The sequence below is a fragment of the Boleophthalmus pectinirostris genome, unplaced genomic scaffold (assembly GCF_026225935.1).
Source record: "Boleophthalmus pectinirostris isolate CB_2022bp ecotype Guang Dong unplaced genomic scaffold, ASM2622593v1 HiC_scaffold_20, whole genome shotgun sequence".
NCBI classification, from domain to species: domain Eukaryota; kingdom Metazoa; phylum Chordata; class Actinopteri; order Gobiiformes; family Gobiidae; genus Boleophthalmus; species Boleophthalmus pectinirostris.
Window position 1 is genome coordinate 19,498,838 of NW_026571153.1, and position 17,352 is coordinate 19,516,189.

The 17,352-nt window shown below is 37.6% G+C and overlaps 1 protein-coding gene across 1 annotated transcript in view; it reads right to left on the bottom strand.

Moving 5' to 3' along the window:
* Positions 1-33: 33 nt before the first annotated feature.
* The window catches only part of ndrg2 (NDRG family member 2), a 47,698-nt gene continuing 30,379 nt past the window's right edge, over positions 34-17,352 (bottom strand). The window contains exons 2-16 of the mRNA XM_020937808.2: positions 15,489-15,574; positions 11,392-11,433; positions 9,283-9,388; positions 8,626-8,746; positions 7,366-7,428; positions 6,720-6,780; positions 6,316-6,402; positions 5,451-5,507; positions 4,694-4,797; positions 4,538-4,576; positions 4,370-4,421; positions 4,185-4,232; positions 4,058-4,093; positions 3,917-3,968; positions 34-3,643 (exon numbers count right to left, since the gene is read on the bottom strand). Of these exons, the coding sequence (XP_020793467.1) occupies positions 3,480-3,643; positions 3,917-3,968; positions 4,058-4,093; positions 4,185-4,232; positions 4,370-4,421; positions 4,538-4,576; positions 4,694-4,797; positions 5,451-5,507; positions 6,316-6,402; positions 6,720-6,780; positions 7,366-7,428; positions 8,626-8,746; positions 9,283-9,388; positions 11,392-11,433; positions 15,489-15,563 (1,107 nt within the window). The 5' untranslated portion in view covers positions 15,564-15,574 and the 3' untranslated portion in view covers positions 34-3,479. The remainder of the gene's footprint in view (positions 3,644-3,916; positions 3,969-4,057; positions 4,094-4,184; positions 4,233-4,369; positions 4,422-4,537; positions 4,577-4,693; positions 4,798-5,450; positions 5,508-6,315; positions 6,403-6,719; positions 6,781-7,365; positions 7,429-8,625; positions 8,747-9,282; positions 9,389-11,391; positions 11,434-15,488; positions 15,575-17,352) is intronic.

A 17,352-nucleotide genomic window follows, 5' to 3' on the forward strand; every position in this document is an offset into this window, starting at 1 on the left:
ATTAATTACAAAAATAAATAGACAAAAAGTCTGTGTTTTCTGTAAGCTTTTATTAATATTTAAGTTGCTTCTTTAGGATGGTCATTGTGTTAACACAGAAAAATTAGCCACACAAATAAATCAGATTGTTTCCCATTACATTTAATCTTTTATTGTTATATTATTATTCTCCTTTATCAGCGCTAATGCTAAAAAAGTTACACAAGAACTATCACACATTTAGCTAACTTTGTGAACACATGGAGACAATAAACATACATTTTACAGAAGAAAAGTAAAATCTAACATGAAGGGGAGAAATAACATGATCCAGGTACAATTGGACTTGCAACCGCACAACCACGCTCACCTCACAAAAAGACGTACCACCATTTTGTCTAAAGAAAATGGAAAATTTCACTTCCTAAACTCCTGTCAAGAATTCATATTTGGCAGATTTAAAAAACCTTTTCAGGACAACATGATGGTACAGAGTGGTTTTAGGACAAAACCAGCACCATATAAGTAATGCTTAATGATATTATTGGGTTGGCTGGACTTGAAAAGCACCGTAAAAATTGCTACTGAAATTGTTCTGTGTCGTTAACTATTTGCCACACTTCAATTTTTAACAATAGATTATTAGCTAAAGATGCACTGTGTTGTGGGCACACACAACCTGCTATTCTCCGTGGAAATGTTATTGCAATGCCTTGAATGTTCCTATGATGTTAAACGATACCAGGCCAAAAATACAGGATAGACATGTGGAGAAGTGACCCATGTTTTTCTTCTTTAAGCAATAAAAAACATGTAACTGAATAATAATTGAGAACATCCAAGGCAAAGCAACAGCGTCTACAGAACAGCAAAGTTATATAGTGGACCTTTAAAATATATATATTTTAATTGATATGGAACTACTGAGTCTGAAAATCTTGGATTGAATTGTCACACAGTATTTGTATCATTGGCGCCCCCAACTGCTCACTTGTGGTACAAATCAGAAGCGATGTTTCCAATGCAATCGCTGAAAACACCAACTACCTCAGTTCATCCAATTCATCCGCATGTCTTGTAACATCAGGCAAGAAGCCTAAAAAGAAGCCTAAAAATTCACAATTTATATGACTCACATCTGAATAAATTTGAACTTAAGAGTAGATCGTGCAGTATCAAGGATAATGTGGACATGATTTTAAGAAAGGAGCACTTGACAAAAACCTAGAGCTAGTGGGCTACCTGGCTACCCTAACTAGCAATTAATGGGGAAAAAAGAAAATACTGCATTAAGATACAATACGCATGCAATCCTAGGATATAGGCCTGGGTCTGTATTAACTTCAATATCTGCAAGTCACAGGGCAGTGGTTAGCTTTCAGTTTGGAAATGTCTGTATTTAGTAATCATGTCAAAAGCTCACAGTGAAATTTAAATTGTATAAAAGGCTTAATTTTGGCAGTTTAATTGCTTCATTGGTATAAACAAATTTTTATCAATAGGTCTATTTTTTTTGGCAGTGAAAAAGGGGTCTAAGGTTATTAGTAAATTGGTGTCATATTTTGAAAGACCCTGGCCTTCCATCCTCATTGCTGCATTATTTGTGCTTCGAACTCAGCTTTTATTAGCTTTAGCATTAGCCATCTCACACACGTTACACATAAACAAACACAATTAGCTTTAGCTGCTAGCTAGTTGCGTCACGCCTGTTTATTAGTGCCCCTCGCTGTAATCGCACACAAACTCAAGTATGTCGCTGGGCTGGTTAGGAGGTATCTGTGCACTGGCTTTGAAAAGAACAACCCAGAAGGGATTTAAACACAGTGAGTCCTTCTGGCCGAGGCTAACCCTGTTAACGCTAAATGTCCATGCTAGTTAGCGCCTTTGCTAGGTGCTCCTGTGTTAATTTGAGTTGTGCACAAGCGTGGACATTGTGGACATTGTGGATATCGGGGCATGCAGTGTAAGACCGCCAGCAGTTGTGGAAGCACTATTCTGTGTGCGACTAGAATCAAGACAAGTTCAACGCTAAGCTAGCTCTCAAGCGCCTTTGCCTTTATGCTTTTCACGCCCTCCAAGCAATCAGCAAAACAAAAGGATATTTTCTCACACACTCACATTAACATCAAAAAATTTGAATAAAAAAAAAAAAAAAAAAATCCAGTCAATATTCACATGGGCTGATATCAGGCATGCAGCTTTCAAACTATTCCAAAGCAAAACAGAAAGTGTCCTGCCCCATCAGTGCCAGTTTTCTAAATTGTGAATGCAAGTTTTAAAGAAGTTTGTAAAATCCCTCAGTCGTCCAGGTAGGACCCATAGCAAAGGAGAAATTCAATTCTGTTAACTGGACAAAAGTTTTTTTTTATTTGAATACTTTTCGCAGCTCATCCAACCTGCTGCTTCAGTTTTAGGGAAACGTATTTGATCAAAAAACTTTTGTCGTTGAATTTCCATTGCCAAGTTTAAAGAAGTCAATATTTATCCATAATCTGTGCAACATCTTGGATAATTATTTAGTCCTCAGCATAAACTAAATACAGCTTTTAAGCAAGTTTAAAATTTGTCTAATTTGATGCAACAAAGCCAGTTTCATTGTTAAAAATGATTAGGCCATTTATAATTAATTGCCAATAGCCAGGAGGACTATAGCCATATACATTTTTTGTACAGTCTATGGTTTGATGATTATTACTAATTTCTCATGTGATTTGATAGACATAATTAAAATTGGTCCTGCTTCAAAAATTGTCAATCAGAATTTAAAAAACTGTATTTTATCTAGATTGGACCAGCTCTTCCATGTCAGGACAATAAAACAGACAGGACAATGGAAGACATAAACAACCCGGCAACATCAACGAGGAAGTAGTCGCTAAACAATGGCTCTTAGAGGCTGCTAACTTCAGCTCATTGGCCAATCAGTAGCTTTCAACCCCTTTCTGAGGCTGGAAACAAACTTCAATCAAAGAAATGCATTAATATTAAGTAAAACTAGCTTTAAAAGTATTAGACAAACACATTTCTAGTATTATAAGTATCTCTGCTATAGTTTTAATCTGTTGCTTTAAACTCATAATGTGAAAAGTGTTATGTCAGTTAATTTGCAATAATAATATGACAGACTGCAGAATTATGACTATTGTTAAATAAAGGGGTATTCTCTCTCTATGTATATATAGATAACACCCCTTTTTCTAGATTAAAGGGCTCTATTGTCTTACAGGCTGCAACAGAAGGAGCAAGGGAGGACAGTGCTATTCAATTTCCGTCCAGTATTTGTCACAAGCTGTTTGAAATGGACTACAAATCCGCCGGTTTCAAATGGACTACAAATATGTCTGATATTGTGCACTTCCTCCCTTTCCCCGTCTGCCTACACACTTTTGGGGAATGACGGTAGCTGTTTAGTGACAAAAAGGTCTTGATCCTGCATTTGACTGTCACGCTTCCCTTCTCTCTCTGCTAAAACCAAACATTGAAATGGTGGTCTATCTTCTTCAACAGGAGACCTCCATGGTTTGGGAGGGGCTGGGGGGCATCTGGCCTCCCTGCGAGCCCTGGGACAGTGTGCGCGAGCGGGAGCGAGAGCCGTCCATGGAGTAGGAGGAGGACATGGAGGTGGTGCGTGAACGAGACAGACGTGTCATACAGGAGGAGGCCACTGTGGAGAGAAGTACATGGCAAATGTAAGGTTTGGTTCATTTTAAAATACATTAGTACCTAAAGGGGCTGTATTAGATTTTTTTTTTCTATCATCCACGAACCAGGAAGTAAGACTTGTGCACCGTTCCATCAAAAACTTTAACTGTTTATTATTATATATCATAAGAGCTTATAGTACTTAAGTAATGATCAATATTTAAAACATTTCAGAGGGATCCAACACGTGGCCCAGGGAACCCCAGTTTGAGAATGGTGGAGTTAGACGACTTACTGTAGCCCATGCCCTGGATGAAATACTTGAAAGCCTCAGTCAATTTGGCCGGCTGCAAAAGAGATAAAAAAATATCATCATAATTAACTCCTTTTCCCCTTTTTTAATTTAACAAATTAGTAATCCCTTGAATAAACAAACCTGAGTGATATGGGGCTGACCGCCGGCATCAGCCATCTGTGGAGACACAGAAAACAACATCTGTATTATCCATGTGTTACAATATGAAGATATGATGAAGATCCAAGTTTAAACGCCAACAGCTTACCTTAAGGAAAGAGGTGGTTGTCGGGTCCAACTTGCTGTTGCACTCCACCTAATGGTCACAGAGGAGCATTACAAATACGAATAATAACAGCTCATTTAAATGTTTGAGATCAGTGATGTGCTGAATAGTTCTGGATCAGCTGAAGCTTTTACACAGTAGATGTTTATTTGTTAAATGAAACTTACAGCAGCTTCTTCATATGGGGCCTGATCTCCAACCACCAACATCACTGGACACCTGTAGGAGACAAGACTTTGAAAATGGAAACTATATCCTCCAGCTACTTACTGTTTCAATTATTAGAAATTATTTTTTTTCTACTATTCTACTACTGTAAACTTTCAGACACTTACTTGAAAGTGTTGTTGCGATCCAGGTGGAGCTGGTTGCGACTAAAGGGGCATAAAAGCATTTTAGTTTGATTCCTATAGTTGTAGTGGCAGTAATGTAGTAGCAACAGTAGTTGCAGTAGCAGCGGTAGTTGCAGTAGCAGTACACAGTGTGAGTACCTGTTGTAGGCCTTCCAGAAGAGCTCGAGGTTGCCCACATGTGGAGCCTTGTTCATTCTGTCTCTGTGAAACTGGACCAGCTCTGTGTGCGCAGACAGCTCCTCCTGAACAGAGGAAACATGACAGTTAAAGTTAAGACCATCTATCTCCATTAAAACAAGCAGCTCACTCCTACAGGCCAAGTTACAGAAAATACATGCAGGACAATTGTCAGTAAAAGTGCATATGACAGGTTTGCATGTTTTTTTCTAATCAATGCGATGGTATCTGGGGTAAATATTTATCAGAGATCTGCATTAAGTGGCAGTTTGTGAGAAAGTACAAAAATACAGTAGTAGAGTAGTACAGTGGTGGTGAGTACCTCTACCTACAGTATGTTATCAACACAGAAAATTCCGTCCATGTTACACAAAAATGGAATATATTTTTATGGTGGTTTAAAACTTTTTAAAACTAAATTGTCACATCTGCTGTCTCTGTCCAACCAGGAAATAAAACAATTAACTTCATCTATTGTTAACTCTATTTTTCTGAAACTTTTAACTGTTAAGTGTCAGTACACTATATGCGTCGAATCAGCTGAATGTTCTGCCTGTGATTATGTACGACTGCGTTGTCCCTGTCAAATAAATAAATAAGTAAATAAATAAAATAGTAGTCCAACTTGTCATATGCTCTTTAACATACACATATTCACCTGTACATGTCCGTTTACTTTCATATTCAGTTTCTATACTTCTCAGATTGAACCCTTTACCTGACTAAAGAGGTGGGTCATGATCTGCTCCGTGAGCGAGTGAGTCACCGAGCTCAGCTGCAAAAACAAAACAAACCATCAGTATCAGATTCACCAGTGAACTCTTTAAACATGGACCTAATGAGAGGAGATATGAGACGAGTGGGGCAGGTGCAGGCTGCAATCAGCACCACTAATGTGGAATGATGGAGAGCCACCGTTAACACTAACTCAATTTAAATGCCAGGGTCTGTGAGTTCAAAACAGTGGTGGAAGAAGTACTTTATTTTGTTACTTAAGTAAAAGTACAGATACCAGAGCAAAAAATACGAAAACATGAAGTAAAAGTACCACATCAAATCTACTTAAGTAGAAGTATTAAAGTACCCGTTTAAAATGTATTTAAAGAGATATTTTTGCACAGATTTTGAGGACTTAAGGTGTTAAAAAAATAAACCCTCAACCATTTCAGCAAGTCTCAATCAATTATAAAATATAATTTGACTTTTTCACATCCTGTTAAAAAAGGTAGTAGAGTAGAAAGTATAGGTACAGGTTTGCATGTACCTATAGTTTCTACTCTACTTCTAGATACTACTAGATACCTGCTCTCAAATGTATTAAAGTATTAAATAGTAATGCAAAATTATACATACTGTATATTATAAATATTGCATATATATTATAAATATTGCATATAAGTTAAAGACTTAAAAACTAAGAACTACACTGAGTCTGAAACAGTACTGAAATCAGGACTAAATCCAATAGAGCCAATAGACCAGATCCAAACCAGGTTTAATCCCAGTCTAAACCTGGATTCAAATGCATATTATGGATAATTTCCTGATTCCTGTGTACTGTAGCAGCTGTTGTGTGTTCATACTTTCTGAGCAGCCCAGTCGATCCAGCCTTTGACGTTGGTGTCGATATTGATCAGAACCAGGCCCTCCACAGAGTCCGGGTTTGCCAGCTACAAACATAAGACACAGGTTACATAAAGGGATGAACTAGGGATACAGGGTACTATATTAATACTTGTAACACTGAAAAAAACAAAATACATTTCAATTCTATCAACTGGACTAAAGTTTTAGAGTGAAGACACTACTTCAGTTCTGGTCATCTTACTAGTAGGAGGAGGTAAGAGCTAGCTAAACACATTTTCCAATCCAAGATGGAATATTTTCACACATTCCAATATGTTCATCAATAAAAGGGGAAAAACACCATATTAGCCCGTCTTTGTCAGTGGTGTAATGTAGTATATAGTAAAATGAGAGTTCTTACTGTGAACTTGGAGAGGATGTAGGCTCCTGCTCCTACTCCAATCCCAATCACAGTTTGGAAGCTGCACAGGGACATAGAAAAGAAGACATCAACTTCAGGAAAATAATTACTAAAATAAAGCTAATCTTATATTCAAATACATAATTAAATAAACACGTACATTTAAGTAATTAATTAACAACATAATTTAGCAATGCTCAGCCCACAAGCCTAAGTCATCCATGCTCCCACATGACAATTCTCCATAAATATAAAAAGCAAAATACAGAACTGTACACAGCAACTACAAGTTTTAATTAATTAATGCACTGTGACACTTGTGCCTGCTCTCTGAACAGGGAGTGACTTAGCATGGAGAGCAAAGGAAGGGAAGACTAAGAGCGTCAAAAACCAAAGAGAAATGTATAAAACATGTTACTGCGTTGTTTTTGAATATAACATTTTCAAAACAATTAATAACCCATAGAAGTAAAATACCTCCTCTTTTATATTTCTTACAGAGACCAGCGTTTCTGTGTGGTTTGCCAACTTCATCTTGAAACTTCAACATTGTTTACTCCCGACTTTCCAATACAAATTAATCTATTTACGGACTTATTTCAAGACTAAACTGAATTAAATGTCCAAATTAATCCATCGAACTCACTTGAAGAACTGCAGAACCGGAGGGATCATCTCTGCAACAGTGTCCATGGAGGGGTACTGGTAACTGAAACAGGAAATACACAAGTTAATGAACGCAAAACTACTCAACACTAAATACATACAAAATAATGACATTTCTATGGACTAAACTAAAGGCAAATAGATGTTACAATATTATGCTTTTTGTTGTTGTTTATTTATTTATGGACCTTAGCATAGTATTTTTAAGTTTTATATTTTATGGCATTTTCTGATCTATGTTATAATGTTGTTTCCTCCTCAAAAACAGACCTGGAGTTGTATTTTGTTTCATTCACACTAGAGATGCGCGGATTGCGGTTACAACCGCGGACTCCGCGGCTAAACCGCAGGTTGGGCGGATGACGTGATGAAAAATAATATTTTAATTAAATCGGGCGGGTAGCGGAGTCACTACTCAAATAAAAAACTCTGAACTCGGAGCAAATGGGAGGGGACCGAGCGGATGGCGGGCGGGTGCTGTTTTGAAAAACTGTGGTTGCAAATGGATAGCGGGCGGATGATGAGTTTTGCGATGCGGTTGCGGATGAAAAAGTAGCCCATCCGCGCATCTCTAATTCACACATGTTGAACACACAAACCCTGCATATTTAGGCTGAATTCTTCTCACAAACAGAAAACAACCTGTCCCACCTTGTGATCTCATGTGGTAATACAGCTCCACTGTATTTTTAAACTCCATACATCTTCACTAGAATCATTTGCATGATTTCAGCCTTGAAATTGGCAATTTCCACTGAACAAAAGGTAAAACGTAGCTGTTAACTTGAAAATGACCACTGCTTGACATCACAAGGTGGAAAAGAGCATTCTGAGCTTTGGAGATGTGGACAAAGAAATAATGCAGCATTAATCAATCAAAACATGTGCGGATGAAATAAAGCACAGCTCCCGGTATGCTTTTGATGAGGTAACAACATTATAACGTGAGTAAAAGCTCACAAGAATACATTTTCTGTAACATAGGATGTTTAACTAAAAGCATGTTCACTTATATGGGGATTTAGAACAACAGACACTGACGTAGCTTTAAAGGTTAAATAAACAGACAGATAATAGATCTGTGGTCTACAGGCAGATTTTCATTTAAGAGGATATGATGACCCAGGGCCAGAGGAGGAATGGGGACAATGTTAAGTATTTCTGATTAATCTGGAAATACAAAGGATGTTTATTGTACAATATTGAGATAGCTGAGGAGCCAGTGAATTTCCGGAGGTACCTGGCGGGGAAAACAGTGGCCCCCTCCTCCTGCCCCGGAGCATCAATGTGGATCAGGGTAAAACTCTTCACGATTTCCTGCATCTCCTCAAACTGGAACAGGGTGGAAAAGCAGCTCTTACCTGGAAAAAGAAAAAGAGACATAAATCTAAAATGTTTGTAGTGATTCTAATTGACCAAATGTGTATTCAAGTCATCATTCGTCAACTAGCTATCAATCTGCAATAGATAAAAAGCGTAATCCATAAATACAAAATATATTAAAAAGACATACACAAGAAAGTTACTTCAAACTAATAATACTCAAGTAAGTTGTGGTCCAACAAATCCAAGAATTCCAAGAAAAAGAAAAAGTAAAACTGGGCATAACATCTGATTTAACATTATTTACAATGGACAGACACAAAAATTATAATTATATCACAAGGAGTGGTCCAAATAAGTTTACAATGTAATAATTTATTGTCATAAAGCTTTTGTCATTTGTAGACTTAGTCATAGTGGGAAGAATCACCAAAACTTTTACTCAAGTAAGAGTCCTTTTATACTGTACAGTGTAGTATTACTCAAACAGGAGTAAAAGTATGGTATCTCTGAAAACTATTCTGAAGTACATTTTTCTTATTACCACCTCTGGGATTGAGGTCTTTGTACTCACTGTCCAATCCAACGTCGTGGCAGGTGAGGATGGCCGGGCGCCGAGAGCTCCGAGCTCCATGAACCGTCACGTGAAGAACACCGTGAGGAGTCTCAATATTGTGCTCCTAAAGAACGCAACAAATACATGTTTATCATTTAAATAATAAAAAATAGCAAATTATAAGATGTGTTTTCAAAATTTTGTTTGTAGCTTTTTATGACATCTGATTATTTAAGTGAACATAATACGCACAGGTTGAGTTCATGTAAGATCATAACATTATAAGCTGCCTATAATTTAAATTGAGCTGGAGGACAAGTCAGAATTTTAATGATGGAATTTGCTGTCAAACTAAATGTCAGACTGCACATTTGTCAACCTGGTTTATGGTTAATATTGCTGTGATTACTGGGCCTGTAAACTCGCACAAAGTTCAAAGTCTTCTCTGTCAGCATTAAAAGTGAAATTACTTTCTTTACAACATCTTTAAAACGTGGTGCAATTATTCAACTCCAAAGATGTGATTGTTGTCAGCTAAAAGGATTTGAAGCCTTAAGATTAATATGATGAGTCTTTGGAGCAAATCACAGAATGAATAATGAGAAGATTCAATATATGTGGATCTTAAGCTTGGATATTTCTTTCAAAAACAGTTCATCTCCCACAGACACTGCCTTCTATTTGAAATTATTTGAAATCTTCAAAGTCTAGGGGGGCAAGAGCCAAATTTTCCTTATTTATTTCATTGTAATTTGTTATGAAATATCCAAAATGTAAATTCACAAATGTTGAACCTGATTATTTCTATAAGTGACTTGAGCCAAAAACACCATTAATTAAGGCAAAGATCTTAATTTAGACATGTTTATTTAAGAACAAAAGGTGTTAGAGACAATGGAAGTGTGATTGTGGAGGGAGTGACAGGAGCCTCTGGGGCCAATGTCAATGTTAATCAAACTGATGTAACGTCTGAAGACACCAGCACTTTAATATTTTAACTGGTCAAAGAGGAAATATGGGAATGGATTGAAAAATGTATGTTAAAGACACACTATGGAACTTTTTATTAATCTTTGACATATGTATGACTGAGATATGTATGAGAAGCAAATGAATAACTGTCCCAGAGCGCCTCCTGTTCACTGCAAGTAAAAACTCCAGTTATTGCTATAGTAATATAAAACCACACACATTTTTTATTAAATTGTATAAGATTGTATTACAACAAACATCACAAAGTGTAACTCGATTAACAGATCTCAGACAGAGCAGTGCCTCCAGTTAGCTTTTCTATGCATATCTCTATTTCATGTATTTAGTTATTCTTATTTGATTTCAGCATGTTCTCTTGTAAATGTCGTGAATGTTGTTCATTGACAATAACATCAGATCTTTAATTTACTGTCAATTAAACCTGACATTTTAACAGAGGAGTCATAGTTAAGCTAATGAGCCACAGGTCGATAATGGCCTTTTCATTGTTTTCATTCACAAAACAGAAACTGTTGGAGAGCACAGACCTAATGCTCTGGCAACAGCACAGAAACACTCTCATTTGGCTCTGGGAGAACTGCTATAAAACTACCCAAAATAGACCAGACAGGATAAAACTTGGGCTGAAGTTGACTAAAATTGTTGGTCAACTACAGACATGTCCTTCTGATTAGACGGGAAAAATTGGGGCGTGGCAAAAGCTCTTAAAACTATTATGTATCTGACCCAGACTACACTCAAGACTACAACTCTAACATACAACTATTTATGCAGGAAAAAGAAGAAAGGTATGTACAATGTATTTGTATAAACAGTAAAAAGTATTTTGCTCAGATTTTGAGATCTAACTAAGCTTCAAATGTAGCGATTCTGATACAGATTTATGCTGAAGTTTGTTTAACAGAAACAAATCAATTGGTTTCTGCTATATGTATATTTTTGTTTGCTCAAACTATAAATGTGTTTAAAAAATGAATAAATACCAAACAATACCATAAAACAACAAATACACTGAACTCTCCTTTCTGGTGTCGTCCTATACAAGTCCTTATAATCTGAACAAAATAATTAGTTGACAGCCCTAGAAGATATATACATTTTAAAACTCTCATTAAAATTTTTAGGACTATTTACCTGTCCTTGGTCGAGGAGTATCCTAGCGGCCAGCTCAGCATCCTGTAAAAACACAAAAAAGTATAATTCTTTCACAAATTCTTTCACTTTAGTCAACTTCCTGTTTAGTGGGAGTATAGAACATGAATGGGAGAACAGATAGAAGAAAGGCTTTGTAATGTGAAGTCTGGTGTGTAATTAAAACCCACATTGTGTATGGATAAGAAAGTATGCCAATTAAAACGAGGTGGGAGGAGAGAGGAGGAGAGAAAAAGAGAGAAGGTAAAGCACAAAGTGAGTGAGTGTGTGTGAGAGAGATGGAGAGAAGGAGAAATGGGGTTGACAAAAAGGATGAAAGGAACGAGAGGGAGAGCTGAAAATATATTTTTTTTAAAAACCTGGTAATTACAGCACATGCAGACTGTATGGATGAGAGGAAGGAGAGAGAGAGAAGAGAGTAACAGAAGCTGTTGTGCTTGATTCTTGAGTTCAGTAAAAGTAGGAGTGAGAAAGTGAGAGAAAGAACTAGGAGAAAAGGATCTGTTTGGAGAAAGAGGATGGAGAGGAGGGTGGGGAGTGGCACAAGAAGGAGGAGAGGTGAGAGAGAAGAGAGATGGAGAGAGGGGTTGGAAGACATAGAGAAGAGAGAGAAGAGAAAAAAAAAGGGGTTAAGGAAAAGAGAGGAGAGCAGGAGAAAGAGATGGGAAGGAGCAGAGAGAGTGAAAGAAAAGGAAAAAAGGAAGTGCTGTCTTTTGGTCTGGCAGAAGACTGAAAGCTGAGTGAAAAGATTTAAAAGATCGCTGCAATACTGTGTCTAAATAATGTCCCTCATGGATCAGTTTAGTTCATTTTGGTTTTGTTGCTCTTGTCCGTTAAGTCCACCAGGTGTCAGTGTTGAGCAGCTTTGTAACATGAGAAGGCCGAGGGTCAAGTGTCCCACATGGACACTTCTGTCTTCTCGTTCACGCTCCTGTCTTAAGGATGAGTAATAAAGATAATTTTGTTCAGGGAGGGTGGGGGGCAGGGCCAGCGTAAAATGCATTGAACTGTTAACCATAGTTTGAAAAAAAAAATGTCTGAAAAGATACACTACGTAACTTTTTGGCTGGGGGTCTTTCACCTTCTTGTTTCTATAAATATGTCATTGCTCTGCCTGGAATGTTCCATATTATGACATTACACAGCTCTACTTTACATTTGTTAAACTACAGGTGGTGTTATAAAAATACCTAGAAAAACAACATTCTGCCTGTGAGCGGGGTTACCTCTCCACAGATCTGACATGTAACTTGGTCTGGTCTGGTCTCCATAAAGATAGAAAGGTTTAATACCAAACTGTGAAACACTCTGGACCAGGGGCATCAAACTGAAAATTAAAAACTGGGACTAAGCTGTGGGCCAAACTAAATTTGAAAATTTTCAACAACATCTGCATGTTTTCTCTTCTTTCAAGATACTTTTCTTATTAAAATAAATGTTATGTTTGGTCATAGTTTTGCTTAAACGTTGAATCCAAAACAAGCATAATATAAAATAACAACAACATTTTCAATACATAATGTCTCTATAAATTTGGTCCCTAGGCCTGAGTTTGTCATGTCTGTTCTAGACAATGCAATAACATCTCCATGGGGAAAGTATCTGACATGTACTGTAAAAGTTACACAATGGACCTTTAATACTCATACTTGCTGTTTACCATTTAGTACATTTTTGTACTATATTTTCAGAGTAATACACATAGTTATGGTGATAGCCTATTAAAGAAAAAGTAAAAATCCTGGGCTGGTGGTTGGGGACTGCTGCGTTGTATGTGACCTGGTTTCTGAAATTCAACCTTCTGAATCATAAAGTAAAGTGGGAGTCACATAAACAGACAGATAATTTAATGGAAGTTCTTCTAAAATGGTCCCAATTATTACACTCTTGTTTTTGGGATTATCTTGTAGCCCGAATAATCACGATTTTCAATTAACCTTGAGTCCTCACATGCACGCCCCTTTCCTCACATGCACTTTCCTGTCTTCACGTGCACACTCACAGGGCAGAGAAGGAGAGTGCACAGAGATTTTCCTGTCTATGATTCAGTCTGAGCTCCAAACTAAATGAAGTCATATTTAAGGAACCTGGAATAACCTCCAGCTACAGTTACATAAGTCTTTATATGTCAACATTAACTACACACTGGCTCTGCACAGTCTGGTTGTTCTCAAATATTACTGCGCCAATGGTTAAAGACACAACACATAACATTTAGTATAATAATAAATAAACCTTACATATGGCCAATTTCAAGAACCATCAGCACTAATATACACTTATACAGTCCCATATTGTGCAAAATTGTCTCTTGTGAGCTTTAAGCCATGATAATGTTGTTACCTCATCTACCTGGAGTGTTTTGTTTCACTCACAAATGTATCAGCAAACCTTTATTATCAGTCTGTCTACTTCTCTAAAGCTGAAAATGCTCTGTTATCTTTTGTTTAGTAGAGATTGGCATTTCCAGGGCTGAAAGTATTCGAATGATTCTAATGAAGGTGTATGGGGATTAAAAACACAATGGAGCACTTGTATTACCACATGTGTTTTCTGTTTGAGAGACAAACATGTGTGAATGAAACTCCGGGTATGTTTATGAGGAGGAAACAACCTTATAACAGATCAGAAAACAGCTTAATATGGGGCCTTTAATGGTGGAGGGTTTACCACCAGCTTATGATGTAGCTGCTTTTTTCTGGAATGTTCCACAGCATGGCATTAAACTCCACTGAAAATAGTGGATGACTCCACTTGGCGGAGTTAAAGGTTTGATCTGTGGAAAGTTTGACCAGTGAAGACACTCAAATAAAATGGATAAATGGATAAGAGAGTGTGCCAACGAAGATGAATGACAATGGAACAATAACATCTCCATTAACAATTAGATAATGAATCAGACCATAGACTGTATAAAGAATGGAGTGTGACGTCAGCCATAGCGCTCGGCCCCAGTCAGTTGAAACTCAAGATGCTTGCGATTACAGGGGTGAATTTGGAGCCAAGTTCCATAAAAAGAATGGGAATTTATTAAAGGGCAAAATGGCAAAATGAAATCATGTTCAGATTCAAGAAGAGCGGGATAATGCGAACATTTTAAGACCAAAATGACGAGGCTCACTGCAGCAATTACAGAGAGAGGAGTGACAATATTCTAATGTCAAAGTCAATTGGAGCCAGAAGCGTCCCCATGTTCACTTCCTACTGGGAACGCAGCAGTGAATCATTTCCATTTATATATACAGTTTATGCAAAAGACTCTACCAGAAAAGTTTGATAATGCATCTTTAAATTTGATTATTTAAGAAAGTTTAGAGCACTTGTCCACCAACACGAAGGTCCGTGATTCAAACCCGACACATAGCCACCCATGTAAGCTATAACATGTGTTTGCGTGTGATTAGAGGTGCCAAAAATGCAGATTAGCAGCCTCGTTTCCATCAGGTAGCTACAGAAATAGTGACGGGACTGAATTATTTATGCAGACTAAAGCTATTTAAAGGTTCATTGTGTAACTTTTCCAATGGAGAGCACATCAAACGCTTTTGTTCATGGAGATGTTATTGCTTTGTCTCGAATGTTTCACAGTATGGCATTAAACCTTTCTACCAAGACCAAGTTACAGGTTAGATCTGTGGAGAGTCAACCCCGCTCACATCAAGAACGCTTTGTTTTTCTAGGTATTTTTGAGCTATAAAATCACCTGTAATTGAATAAATGTAAGGTAGAGCCGTTTAATGTCATACTGTGGAACATTCTAGGCAAAGCATATCCATATCCATAGAAACAAGCACCTTTAATTTAGTTTAGTTTAAGTAAGTTTCTGACATGTTTAGCTCCTAGCCATATGTGTGTCATTGTTCCCATAGTTACTACTCTAAAAATCCAGTGTTCTCTTGTTCCTCGTGCATACATCTCCTGGTTTCTCTGAGCGCAAGTAAATGTCATCTCCAGAACCCTGTCATAACCAGGATACTCGAGTACATGTAACCGCATTCATCATAGTACACCTCGTTTTATATTTTGTGTGTGAAGCTTGGACTCAGACCACTTATGCTGTCAAGATTGTGTTTTCTAACCTTGGTGCTGTCAGCCTGTCCCGTGAGTAAAGGCTTGTCCTCTGTGATGGCAACTTCCTGCATCTCTGTCGCCATGGCGTCACTTCCTGTTTGGGAGAAAGACAAAAACACGACATCATCATCTGCATTGACTTTGCCCTGGAATAACCCCAGACAGCGGTAGCTAAAGGTTGCCCCATCTCCTCTGGGTCTCTCCGCGCTCTGGGACCTTGATAAAGTTAATTAGCAATTAGCTTCGAGCTGAAGTTAGGGTAAATAAAAGTAGCAGGGAGACAATGTTTGAATACAGTGTGGCAATGATGAAAGTTTCTAAATGTGCACAAGAGCTAGAAAAAGAAAGATGAAATGTATGTCCACACTACAGAAACCTGAGAGTGGATACATTGAAATTCAGAACAAGCATACACAGTAGAAGTCATATTGTGTATTGAGTTAAGATACAAATACAATACAAAAACATGTTCTTCATTGAGGCTGCACTGAAACAAAACAACGGACCATGGTAGTTCTGATATCAGTTAAAACTTAGCTAGAGCCATTTGGCCGATTGCAGAATTTCAGATGAAATCACGACATTCTAATGGCCCATAACATTTCCTGGAGCTGGGAGCAGGTAATTTAATACAGTTGTAGATGTTTATTTTCTAATGGAGCTCAACAGTGGCCGCCTGCTCCGGTTCTGGAAGTAGATTTTCTAGTTCAAAGGCATCGCCGAAGTTAATCAGTTACACGGTACCGAAAAGTCCAAAAAGCACATTTAAAAGGTAAGATTTGGTGAAATGCTTTACTAACATTGTGGTTTATAAAGTTTCAGAAACAGATTTTAAACTAAATTATAGGTCTTGTTGTCATTAGTTACTAACTAGACATATCTTAGGCATGAGTAAGCTTTCAAACTTTTATTTATTTAGGATACGTTTATATGATGACTGTCTGAACAGAAGACGCAAAAGTGGCATTGCGTCTCACTTTTTATTCTGCATTTAGTCGAGCGTTTTCGTGAGGAAATCTGCATGCATACGGTGACGTAAAAGCATGCCAGGCAGCTAGGTGGTGATGCTAGGCGGTGATGTATGTGATGTAAACACGTACGCGACGTGAGCAGATCTGACCAGCGTTTTGCGTCTTGGTCAGTGTAGACGGAAACACTACGGCAGAGCATATTCAACTTTGGTTTCAGATATTTGCATTTTTAAGCCCCCAAAACACCATCACTGTCTAAACAAAAGACACTTCCGATAAAATATTTTGTCGTTTTTACCTGCAAGCATTCTCGTGTAAACAGGCCCTTAATTTTTTCCAGAAAGTCAATGGGAAATATTTATAAGAAATCTAGTTTCTTAGTTTCGGAATTGGGTTTGGGCAGTGATTGTCGAGCTCCATCCATAGAAACAATCAGGTTCAACATCTGTGCATTTAACTTTTGGGTATTACATAAGAGAGTACAATGTAATCAAGAGGGAAAACTGAATCTGAAACCTGCCAACTGCCAGTTATGAGACAAATACACCACCTGCCGCCACGCTGTAACGTACACAAACGCAAACACCAAAGGAACAACACAACTGCTCAAATATCAAAACTATCCCAATCTTAAAGAACACACATTGTGCTTGTGTTTGCTATACAGTCATAATCTACGACACCCGTGGATCATTATGTTACAGTGTGTACATTTAAAATCGTAATACTGATCTAAAATGACTTAATAAAAGAAACAAGCACACTGACATTCATGCTAGAAAACTGTGATGCCCAATGGGAGCTGACGTCACCATCACAACAATCTGTCATCACAACAAAGAGTCTGCAGCTGAGTAAGAAAATAAAATTGGAGTATGAGGTAAGTAGAGCGCAAGGGGCA